The sequence below is a fragment of the Canis lupus genome, chromosome 21 (assembly GCF_003254725.2).
Source record: "Canis lupus dingo isolate Sandy chromosome 21, ASM325472v2, whole genome shotgun sequence".
In the NCBI taxonomy this organism is placed as follows: Eukaryota; Metazoa; Chordata; class Mammalia; order Carnivora; family Canidae; genus Canis; species Canis lupus.
In genome coordinates, this window is record NC_064263.1 from 7,429,583 (window position 1) to 7,442,753 (window position 13,171).

General features: G+C 35.9%; 1 protein-coding gene across 5 annotated transcripts in view; it reads right to left on the minus strand.

Moving 5' to 3' along the window:
* Positions 1 to 13,171, minus strand: part of DEUP1 (deuterosome assembly protein 1) — an 83,002-nt gene that overhangs the window by 15,304 nt on the left and 54,527 nt on the right. For 4 of the 5 annotated variants that reach the window (XM_035704187.2, XM_025419316.3, XM_035704188.2 and 1 more), the window contains exons 12-13: positions 7,669 to 7,692; positions 4,327 to 4,523 (exon numbers count right to left, since the gene is read on the minus strand). In XM_035704187.2, the coding sequence (XP_035560080.1) occupies positions 4,327 to 4,523; positions 7,669 to 7,692 (221 nt within the window). The remainder of the gene's footprint in view (positions 1 to 4,326; positions 4,524 to 7,668; positions 7,693 to 13,171) is intronic. The other variant, XM_025419318.3, reaches the window with a different exon arrangement.

Consider the following 13,171-nt stretch of genomic DNA (forward strand, 5'->3'; position numbering starts at 1 on the left):
TAAGGAGGAAGCGGCTAAAAATTAGACTTTAAAATTTTGTGACCTCACCAAAGATGTAAAGGATCTATACCCTCAAAACTATAGAACACTTCTGAAAGAAATTGAGGAAGACACAAAAAGATGGAAAAATATTCCATGCTCATGGATTGGCAGAATTAATATAGTGAAAATGTCAATGTTACCCAGGGCAATATACACGTTTAATGCAATCCCTATCAAAATACCATGGACTTTCTTCAGAGAGTTAGAACAAATTATTTTAAGATTTGTGTGGAATCAGAAAAGACCCCGAATAGCCAGGGGAATTTTAAAAAAGAAAACCATATCTGGGGGCATCACAATGCCAGATTTCAGGTTGTACTACAAAGCTGTGGTCATCAAGACAGTGTGGTACTGGCACAAAAGCAGACATATAGATCAGTGGAACAGAATAGAGAATCCAGAAGTGGACCCTGAACTTTATGGTCAACTAATATTCGATAAAGGAGGAAAGACTATCCATTGGAAGAAAGACAGTCTCTTCAATAAATGGTGCTGGGAAAATTGGACATCCACATGCAGAAGAATGAAACTAGACCACTCTCTCTCACCATACACAAAGATAAACTCAAAATGGATGAAAGATCTAAATGTGAGACAAGATTCCATCAAATCCTAGAGAAGAACACAGGCAACACCCTTTTTGAACTCGGCCACAGTAACTTCTTGCAAGATACATCCAGGAAGGCAAAAGAAACAAAAGCAAAAATGAACTATTGGGACTTCATCAAGATAAGAAGCTTTTGCACAGCAAAGGATACAGTCAACAAAACTCAAAGACAACCTACAGAATGGGAGAAGATATTTGCAAATGACATATCAGATAAGGGGCTAGTTTCCAAGATCTATAAAGAACTTCTTAAACTCAACACCAAAGAAACAAACAATCCAATCATGAAATGGGCAAAAGACATGAACAGAAATCTCACAGAGGAAGACATAGACATGGCCAACATGCATATGAGAAAATGCTCTGCATCACTGGCCATCAGGGAAATACAAATCAAAACCACAATGAGATACCACCTCACACCGGTGAGAATGGGGCAAATTAACAAGGCAGGAAACAACAAATGTTGGAGGGGATGCGGAGAAAAGGGAACCCTCTTACACTGTTGGTGGGAATGTGAACTGGGGCAGCCACTCTGGAAAACTGTGTGGAGGTTCCTCAAAGAGTTAAAAATATACCTGCCCTACGACCCAGCAATTGCACTATTGGGGATTTACCCCAAAGATACAGATGCAGTGAAACGTCGGGACACCTGCACCCCGATGTTTATAGCAGCAATGGCCACGATAGCCAAACTGTGGAAGGAGCCTCGGTGCCCATCGAAAGATGAATGGATAAAGAAGCTGTGGTCTATGTATACAATGGAATATTCCTCAGCCATCAGAAATGACAAATACCCCCTATTTGCTTCAACGTGGATGGAACTGGAGGGTATTATGCTGAGTGAAGTAAGTCAGTCGGAGAAGGACAAACATTATATGTTCTCATTCATTTGGGGAATATAAATAATAGTGAAAGGGAATATAAGGGAAGGGAGAAGAAATGTGTAGGAAATATCAGAAAGGGAGACAGAACGTAAAGACTGCTAACTCTGGGAAACGAACTAGGGGTGTTGGAAGGGGAGGAGGGCGGGGGGTGGGAGTGAATGGGTGACGGGCACTGGGGGTTATTCTGTATGTTAGTAAATTGAACACCAATGAAATTCTAATTTAACTGGGAAAAAAAAATTTTGTGGAACACTATCTGCATATACTTTTGCCTAAAAGCTTTTTCCTCTCTAAAATAGTTTAATGAGAACTTCCTGCATTAGCCATTGCTACGTAACTATGACTCCGTATGTTCCGATGATTTTTAGGCCTGACGAGTACGTATAGCTTTTACTATTTGCCTTCACTGAGCTGTGCTGTGAGGGAGAGAAGGAACACTTCATTTTCCACTTGCCGAAATTAAAAGGCATGTACTTCACAGCTCTCCACCGAGGAGCCCGCTGTCCTTGCAACTCAACAACGCTTTCCCCATAGCGGCTTCTACATGGTAATAATTTATTCAGAACATTTGAAATGCTGTTTCTTTTAAAAATCAGGTCACTGGAGAACACTGAAATCAGACAAGGCATTAAAACAAATTTAATGAAATTTTCAACAGATGAGACTGGCAGGACACGAGGCTCTGCGGCAGGAACAGTAGTCCAAACTGCTTATTAAGATCATCTCGCGCTGAGCGTTTTACCTCTTGTGTAGCTTTCTGTGTCTCCTACTGTCTTGTTTTTGTTAGGCCCTTTTAACACATTCTGTGCCGTCCAACAAAGAAAAAAGGGGGCCATCCAAACAATAAAATTACTTTTTAAAAGTAATAAAAGGCAGAGTAACTGCTTTTTAAATCACAATTCCTGGTACCTTCATCTAAGGCTTTCAGAATTCTTCCCAACAAGCAAGAATAGGAAACAGTGTTCTGCACCTAATGGGTGCTCCATACAGGCCAGTCCTGACTAACAAACCCAGGAAGACCCTTTATAAAGGATATCTTTAGGGGCCTGCTTCTCCCTTACAATGAAAAAACTGTATACACGGGGTCATGATTTGACCCACAGAGAAATAAATCTGTAGAGTAGGAAGGCACTTTGGGAGGGTTTATTCTATGTCAGAAAAAATATTTCTATACCACAATCAAAATTAGAACTCTTTTGGACAGATTTTCCGTTCCCCTGGCAGCACACACAGACACATTCACGAGAGAACTGGCCCACCGCAGTGCCTCAGTGACCTGTTCTGTCCGCCCCCTGCCAGGATCCCACCGCCGGTGTTTGTTTTAGGGTGGCAGCCAGTCTGCCCTCATTTCCTTCCCCAACTACTTGAAGAAAGGTTATTCATTTAGCACTTTTGAGTGGTTGTTGTTTCTTGCATCGGGTTAGGATATATCCTCTAATACGTACAGGGCAGAGGTGACACAAGTAGAGAGCTGTGCTATATCTGCAAGAATGCTAAACACACATATTTTTTGGTATGTGCCATGGATTTATGGATCTACCCCCTGTAGAACTGGGTGTGCTTAGTTACAAAGATGAGCCTGGCATCACCCCGCCTCCACAGGACTATCTTTGAGGAAATGCCAGGTTCAGCCATTTGGCCATCAAAACCGACCTTTTTAGGCACTGTGAGTTGTTGAAGAAGTATTCATATTATCATAAGTGCTAACAATTTTGTCAGTAATAACAGCATCAGTAAGAATGGCTAACATTTATGGAAATATGTGTTTTACATGGAACTATATGTTCTTCTATAATTCTCACAAAAAACTTATAATTATTATTCCTATTTATCAGATGGGAAGTTAAGGATCACAAAGGCTGTAAATTTCCCAAGCTTGTAAATACTGTTATATGAGAATAGTGTGTAAGGTTTTCCTGGTAAGTATTATGAGTTCTTGAGCAAAGGTTGTACTGATGTTGAGTCCTATCAATTCATCATTTTGTGGCGCCATGAAATGTTAATAAATCCAATGTTAAGTAAGTTTAAGAGTCCTGCACACCACACCTCTTCTTGAAACTCACAACGTATATTAGCATATTAATGACTTAGAGCTGTCTTGTAGAAAAGAAACTTGTTTATTTTGCTGAGAATTTTCGAAGTCTGGAAAAAGAGTGAAAAATCTCCAGGGACAGTTTGGATTCCAAAAATATTTTATTAAAGTTGAATAAATTAGTCTAATTTTATGGTTGATGTATTTACTTAAATTTTGAACTAAGACACTTTAAAAGGGGATCATGTAATTCTCCACATGCTTCTCTTCACTCAGAGGAGACCTCCTACCCAATCGTCCTCCTACCCTACCCAATTCTTTCCCCAGGAAGTGACCAATGGTTTGTTGCTACTGCTGGAGTGTCAGTATGAAGTGCATATTTTGAAGTTAAGTTGGAAGTGACATCATCCTATATCTGTACTTTGATTAAATATATGTAACATATGAAAATCTGTTTTTTATGGCATTAAAAAATAAGATACTTGCTTATATATTTTGAGTGCCACATCAGCTTCTAAGAAGGGTGTGAAGTGACATTCACCAAAACACTACCATTTCACAGTTAGAGTTCGAAAGCTAGCGACAATACAGAATTTCATATAAAACAGATCTATACTACTGCATTATCACTAAAATAAAATTAAAATAACTGAAGAGCAAAAGTTTATAAAATTCAATTTTAATTTTTTTCAAAATAAACTTCCATTTCTAAATGTATGTTCATTCATGTGTGTCCTCATATAAGGGAGTTAACATACCTATCTTCATGTTTTTCCATTTTTATTTGGTTTTGATAGGTGTATCGTCCCATTTCTTCATAGGTATTTTGGTTAGCCCATGCTGATTTGTCATTGGCACGAAGTTTTGCAAGATCATTTCGGAGCCTTTCATTCTCATATTCTAGTTTGTTAATAGATGTATGCCTTGAATGTTCCCTGTTAGTGAAGTCCATACTCTAGAGAATAAAAAAAAAAAAAATCCCTGAAAAAACTGTTCCTTATAAGCGATGCATATTTTCTGTACGTTTAGACATGTCTGTTGGAAGGTGTCTTTGACTGGAGTCAGTGGTATGGCTCTACTCCTATGTACATCCAAAAGCCTTTTCCCCTTCTTACCTCCTCACAACACAGATACTGAGTATTTACCACTGAACACATTGCAATAAAAGCAATGCCTACACTAGTACCCGTGTTCACTTATGCATTAGCATTCTCTGAATCAAGAACAGATTGGCTGGATTTAAGAGTTTTCATGTTTATAGGGTATGCCTTCTGGTGTTAATAATGGAACCAGAATTAACATACATTTCAATTTTGAAAGACATTTTTCTTTGATCACAATAACACATGTCATTATAGAAAATCCCATATTGATTCCCCGCTGTTGGGTGACGCAACAAATTATATACAAAATCCATACAGACTAGAGTCTGACTCTGGACCACTTTAAAGCAAAGATCTAAGAGCTGAGATTGTGCTAGTAGCACAGTTTTGAGGAATGTGGCTTCATGATGAAGTTTTACTACCTGGTATGTGCCACCTAATTTCTAATGTGTCTTAAGAAGAAAATACAAAACATGTTTAAATCACAAAATGAGTGGTTTTGAGCAAGAACAAAGATTTCTGGTGCTTTTTAAATTAAATGCTGTAAGAAGTTTCTTAGGGAGAGTCTAAACTTTTCACAAAGTTTTAAAAAACAGAATATATTCTTATAAGGTCAAGAAAATGTTTTAAATGAGTCTACATAGCTCCTTCTAGTCCTATGATTAGGTATCTGTGAGTGGTGTAGTTGCTAATTCAACAATACTGCTGTATTGTCAGAGCATAATATTTTAGCACAAAAAGCACAACATGGATCAAGTATCATTTCTGAAGCTCCAGATTTCTATGGTTAAAAGCCTGTAAGACTACAGATGAAAATGGCTTAGAACTTTTATTTTGAAGTTTCTAAATGTAAAGCTTTGACATGGAAGCCATTCCATGGGCTATGCACTCCATAAAGTCATTAACATATTTTTTGATGGGGACACCTGGGTGGCTCAGTAGTTGAGCATCTGCCTTTGGCTCAGGTCATGATCCTGAGGTACTGGCATCGAGTCCTGCATCAGGCTCCCTGCGAGGAGCCTGCTTCTCCCTCTGCCTGTGTCTCTGCCTCTCTGTGTGTGTCTCTAATGAATAAATAAGTAAAGTTGAAAAAAAAATTTTTGATGAACTGCACATTTTAAATTATTCATATACTACCACATTAGTATCAGGATTGACAAGTATAGAATTGTATACATATTAGGTATTAAAAATGTTTACCTATTTGTTTTATTTTTTGCTTCCAAGGCCAAGCCTGCTTACTATATTTTCTGTTTGTTGCCCAATATGTTATAGAAGTTCATGAATCTTTAGAAAGGTCCCAACTTTTGAATCGGAGAAAATTCTCCACGACAGCAAACTCCCCCAAAACAACTCAGAGAGGGTTATGTGATTATATGGCTATGCACCATGGTGCTCTTTGGAAAAGAAGGACCACTGAAGATATTTCTCTGCTTTTTAGGCCCTTGCCCTTAGTAGGCCTTCACATTTGCTCATTTGAGATACACTAGTGCGGATGAAAGAGTAATATGCAATTTACAAGAGAAAGGATTGTTTATTCTAGAATTAGAGCAGATTTGCAATAATATATAAAGGAAGTGGTCTTATAAAATTTTGCCCTTCATAAGGAAAATATTCATACAAGCAGATCTGATCAAGAAAGGTCATGGAAAAGATTAAAAATTTTACTCCTAAAAAAAAAACATCTATTCATGAAAATATATAATTCTTGATGGTCTGCTGCTCCATTATCATTTTATTCAAGATTTTTCTATAAAATTAGATTTTATCTGTGATTCTGTTTGGCCCAGTGTTGGTTGAAAGTGATTAAGAACGATAGTAATAATTTTTTTAAAGACTCTATAACTTTCTAAATGCACCATAATTAAATAAGTGTGATGACCTGAAAAAATTACACAGGTGATGTATTTACATGATTTATACTTAAAAGCATATTCTATTTTCCTTGACAGCATTTTTGGGCTCTCTCATTTCATGTTTCTTTTAAATACTTTTATACTAATTTTAGGAAATAATCCTTCATTAGATGGTTATCATGTGAAGATTAAGGCACTGATTAAATTCTACCTCTGGAAAAAAAATAAATTCTACCTCTGTGTTTCTGATTGCTTATTATATAGGCCTGTTATCTCAAAATTCCCCCCCCCCCCAATTTTAGGGGTTTGTAGTTTTAATCGATTGCTTCGTTCTTGAAATGGCAAAACCTCCTAGTGCCTACTTGCTTTGACATGCTAGCATGAGGCTAGTTGAGTTACTGAAGTGTCTCAATAATAGTATTTTATAGTACACTTTCTTTTTAAATTCATATATATTCCAAAATAATAGGCTAACAATGTATTTCTACAGAGGGATCAACTTCAATCATGTTTTATGGTTAGTATATTAATTTTTAACATGTCAATGGGTGGTTTAGAGACTTGTGAAGGTACTAATTTTTTAGGCTATTACTTTATTTGGCAACCTTTATGGATAGTAAAGGGCAAATTAGTCTTAAAAATTACCATAAATTATAAGTTCTGATTAAATCTGATTTTATGTCACCTTTCTTAAATGAAGGAAAATTTACTAAATATGCTATGGGTCTAAGTAAATATGGAATCACAAAAATCCATCATGATAAATTTGATTTATCATGAGCTACCCAGGAGAAGAATAAAGGTCAGCCCCTGACACTTTACTTGATGTCATCGTTCTTGCACAAATCCAAGGAAAACATCTTTTTCAGAGCTACTTCTATTACTATCTTGAGTATCTCACTGAGACCTGAGGAAAACTTACATATGAGGTGGTGAGCCCCATCAGTGGATTTTGCACAGGAAAATGGGAGCTGCCACAGCACCAAGTATGCAAAGGGCAATAACTGAATGCAGGGCTCTTAACTCCTACCACTGCGGGAGGGCTTTCTTAAAACTTTCTTTCCCTAAGTGCGAATAAGCAGGGTGCGTCACAGTCAAGTGGAAAAATTTGCAAAGTTCTAGTGATTTTAAAATGACCTACCTTAACATCAGTAATTTCACTTGTCTAGAAAGGAAAAAAAAAATTATTTGAGTATTATCCAAATAGCACATATTTTAGAAAATCTAAAAATAATTATGTAAATATTTTATTTCTTATTGCCTGAGGTAAAATTTCAGTGCCAATTCTTTAATTCCATGGTTATTTATCCATTACAATTATTTCGGAAAGAATTAACTATCTAACTAGGGGATTTTAACAGATTGGAATTTTCTTTAATGTGAAATCTTTAAACTAGTGAGTGCTAAATAAATGACATAATAGATTGTATACTCTTAAAGAGTAAAGGATTATCTTTGCTCTTTTTAAAATTCAATAGAGATCTTTCTCTTTGGAGAGTGGCTTGAAATTATCAAAGTCAATTCCAGATCTTCACATACAAAAAAAAAAAAAAAAAAAGAGAGAGAGCAATTATAAAGTCAACCTTCTATATGAATTACAATTCTACATAAAGTGTATGTGATTAAATACTATTTTAACAAGGCATCACTCTGAGGGCCATTCATCAGTGGTATTCCATTTTATGATATCCAATTAACCCATCTTTAAACAAATATGTACTGTTTATATACACGTATTAAGAGGTCAGAGGTGATCAAATATGAAAAAGTGACTCTGCCTTAATGGAAAATACAGCAAAACTGAGTAGACAAAATTAACATGTATGAAAAAATAGTGACTAATATAAAGTATAACTATGTATCATATCACATTACACCAAGTATGAACTCAAATGTTTTCTGAATCAATGAATGGCAACAACTATCAGACTAAGATCATGCAGGAGGTAAGATAAAACAAGGCTCTGGCAATCTCTTTAATGACGTGAGCAATAATTTCCATGAAAACTTATTTATGCCTCTTACACTACAGGTGAGATGCATAAATCCGCAAGTATTCATTGAGCCCTATGCTATTCTAAACCCTACAGTAAGAAGTATAAAACACAGTCCACTTCTTCCCTCAAGGAGTCTATGATTGATGAGACAAGACATATATACAGTAAAAAATAAAAAATAAGACAATTTAAAATTCAATGCTAAATTGTTATAACTGCTAAAGAAAGTCAAAGAAAGAAGAAGTAAATGGAGTCTACAGTAACTGAAGATAAATTCATGGAGGAGATATAGCGTAATCCTGGTCTGAAGGGACTGGTAGGATTTAGTAAAGTAAAACTATGTCTTTAGTTTGGTAAAAGTAAAGGAAAGCTTTCAGGTGGAGGACATATAATGGATTCATCCATTCACTCATCTAACAAAATATTTTTTTTTTGCTGCCTCCTGCATTCAGGCACTATACTAAGTGCTTGGGTACAATGGTAAACTAGAGCCATAACAGCCCTCAATGAGCCTACTGGTAAGGGGATGGGTAGCTAACAAGAAATAGGTGATTTTAACATTGTGCTACAATAGATGTTAAGTAAAGGATGTTATGATAGTTTCAAGAAGGGATACTTAACATAGCAGAGAGAAATCAAAGAAGATTTTGTATAACATGTAACATTTATGCTAAGTTTCCTGAAACATTAATAGGGTATGGCTCTGTGAAGTAGGAAAAGGGAATTTTTAGGTAGAAGGAAAGCATGTGTGAAGGCCTGGAAGCAAGGAAAGAGCATGAGAAATGGCCATCACGTATGCAAATGCGGCTAAGACAGGCCTAGCTCTAGCAGAGGATTTGTGTAGGTCACTAAAGTGAAACAAAGAAGGAGAGCCAGATTAAGGAAGCCATGGACTATGAAGAATTCAGACTTCCAGTTGGAAATTGAGCACATGTTCTTGAAAGGAGTAACATGAGGAAAGATTATGTTAGAAAAGTATGGCCAGTACAAGAAGTGGAGAGCTTGGGAGCCATTGGGTAATCCAAAGGAGGTAACTTGGAGTGGTTGATGGATCTATCCTTTAAGAGAAAGCATATCACCAGAGGACCTCAGCGGGGAGCCTGCTTCTTCCTTTGCCTCCGCCCCCTGCTCATGAGCACGCTCTCTCTCAAATAAATAAATAAAATCTTTAAAAAAATTATATATATAGAAGTCCTAACTCCTAGTACACCTCAGGATGTGGCCTTATTTGGAAAATGGATCTTTCGGTAGGCAATCAAGTAAAAATGAGGTCACGAAGGTGGGCCCTAATCAATATGACAGGTATTCTACAAAAAGGGGAAATTTGGGCACAGAGATGGACATGCATGCAGGAAAGACAGTATGGAGAACCAGAGAAGGCTGTGTGAAGACAGATGTACAAGGAGGATGTCATGTGGAGACAGAGGATGGGAATTGCCAAAGATGGCTGGAAATCTCTAGAAGCTATCAAAAAGTAAGGAAGAACTGTCCTCTACGGGTTTCGGGGGGGTGGGGGTGGGGGTGGAGTGTGGCCCTGTTGACACCTTGATTTTGGACTTCTACTTCCAGAACTGTATGACAGTAAGTGTCCATTGTTTTAAGTCACCTAGTTTGTGGTACTTCATTATGGCAGCCCTGGCAAATGAAAACAATGACCAAGAAGGTTTCTTCCAAAAGTTCAAAGATAGGTCAGTATCAGGAAATCTGTCAACCACAGTCAATCAGGCATTAACAAATTAACAGACAAAACCCACATGGTGTCATTTATGCTGAAAAGGTGTTTGGTAAAAGCCAGCAGCAAATCTTAAAAACTCTAAATAAACTAGGAATAAAAATATATAAGACCAGAACCCAAAAACAAATATTATTCTAAGCAGTAAAACTCTAAAACAATTTCATTGAAAATAAAAAAATTAGTTTTGTCAGCAATCGCTATTATTATTATTTAATATTGATTTTAGCAAATGCAATATGACAAAAAATAATTGATATGAACAGTAGGAAAAGAGTTAAAACTATCTATTTTTGTTAAAATGATTGTATATCTCAAAAAACCCTAGGATCCCCTAGTAAAATGCCTACTAGAATTAAAAGACAATTTGGCTTTCTTACTATATTAACAATAAGTGGAAAAAGGAAAATATTCCACTTATAACAGTGACAAGAATTATAAAACACTTGAGCATAAATTTTTTTTTTTTTTTTTTTTTTTTTTTTTTTTTTTGAGCATAAATTTTAAAAGAAGGCATAGAACCTATGCAAAGAAAATTGTAAGATCTTATTGAAGAGCATAAACTGAAACATGAAGAAATGGAAAGCCATGTCTTATTCTTGGATGAGAAAATTTACTATCATAAAAGTGCCAATTCTTTCAAAGCAATGTGTAAAGTTATTTCAATTCCAAATAAAACCCAACAGGAAATTATCTGCAGAAACTGGATAAAATGAACTGAACCTTCATATGAAAATTTAAATTGGGTTCTTGTTTTATATCTAATGTAAAATTTTAATTCAAGTGGATTAAAGTCATAGGTGAAAAAATATAAAAATCATCAAAGACACACTCACAGTGTATACTGTCTAGAAGTTGGAAAAACCTTGATATTCCAGGAAGAAAACTCAGAAGCTATAAACAAAAAAAAATACATGTATTTGACAAAAAAATAAAACTTTTTGTATGGTAAAAAGATATCATAAATAAAATTATAAATAATAAATTTAGGAAACTGCTGTTACAAATTGACAAGAAAAAGGTATCTCAATGAAGAAATGAATAAGAATAGAATTCATTGTATATTGCCAATATACAAAAATATACTCTATGTAGCCAGAGAAGTAGAAATTAAAGTACTACTGAGACATCACTTCACATCCATCAGACTGACAAAAATTTAAAAGAGCAATAACACCTCTTGCTGCTAAGGAGGAAACAAAAAAGGTATGCACGTACAGAGATGCTAGAAATGTGATTTGACAACAGATGTTTTAAAATTAAAATGTACAGGGGCACTGGAGTGGTGTAGTCAGTTAAACAGCCGATTTAGTTTCAGCTCAGTCATGATTTCAGGGTGGTGGGATCAAGCCCTACAAGAGGCCCTATGCTCAGTATGGAGTCTGCTTCAGAGTCTCCCTCCCTCTGCACCTACTGCTCATGCTCTCTCTCTTGCTCAAATAAGTAAATAAATCTTAAAAAATACATATCCTTCTAATCAGCAATTCCATTTTTTTTTTTAAGCCAGGGACAGAGGAAGGAGGAGAAAGAGAATCTCAAGCAGGCTCCATGCTCAGCACGACCCTGAGATCATGACCTGAGCTGATATCAAGAGTTGGATGCTTAACCTACTGAGCCACTCAGGTGGCCCCAGCAATCCTATTCTTAGGAACCTGTTCCTAAGAATTGAGTATGTATGAGGAATTTTTTTTTACAGTATTGTTTATTTGTGCAAAAATCTAGAAAGGGTTGAATTAATTACAAATGAATTCATTCTGAAAAAGAATAAATTTTGATAGATTCACATCAAAGGATATTATTAAGCCATTGTACAGAATGAAATAGACCTAAACCAGCTGATTTGAATGCTTTGCAAAAGATATTGTTGAATGAACAAAAACAAGACACAGGAAAGTGTGTATAATGTAATCCAACTTTTTAAAAAAAGTTAAAACTCCTAAATAGTATATGACTACATACCTGCATGAAAATCACTAGTATATAAGTTGTGATTCAATTTACTAAAAATCACATATATTCTACATGAGTATATATTTATTTTCCTAAGAAATTAGGATAAAAAAGATGTTTTCCTACTGTCTCATAGAGCTGTCCATGATATATAGTTAAAAAGCAGTTTAGAATAATGTACTTACTATATACTTATTTCTGTAAAGAGACATTCAGCTTCTCCCTTCTATATGTGTACATGAGCAAGAAAAAAGTTATAGAATGCTACATATTGGTTTTAAAGCACTGGATATCTCTGGAGTCCACCTTGGGACTGGGGATAACAGTTGGATAATCAGCTTCTTTACATATCTTTATGTGTTTTATTTCTTGAAAAAAAAAAAAAAAAAACCAAATAAATGAAGAAAGCCAAATGCCTATACAAGCCAGAGCGAAGCAGGCTCAGTGTGGGCTGTGATGACGCAGAATTCACACCGAAAAACATTTAGTTCAAAATAAAAAGAAAAATAACACAAAAACCATTTTGTGAGAGGGGAAAAAATAAGACATTCATGGGGGCAGGACCCAATTTAAATTTTTGCGTGTCAAGTGTTTAGAAATAAAAGTCCTAAATGTCACACAGATTTTATGTAACAGATAGGGAAGCCACATATACTTTCCTTTTTATCCATCTGTCCTCCAATCACAGAATCTGTAACCAGGGCCGAAGGCAGAATGCTTGCAGAATGCTTCTAACTCTCTGATGCTTGAATACTTACCATTATGGGAACGAGTAGCTCCCATTCCAGAAATACAGGATCATGGAAACCTGTACACCCCAACTTCCTCCTGTCATAGCTGAGGAAACTGAACCAGCTTACCTTGCTCATCTTCTATCCTCTCCATTCTCTCAATGGCAGGCAAATTATTTTCAGAATTTTCTCCCAAAGTAAAGAAATGCTAAACAAGTAACAGTGGTATTTCCC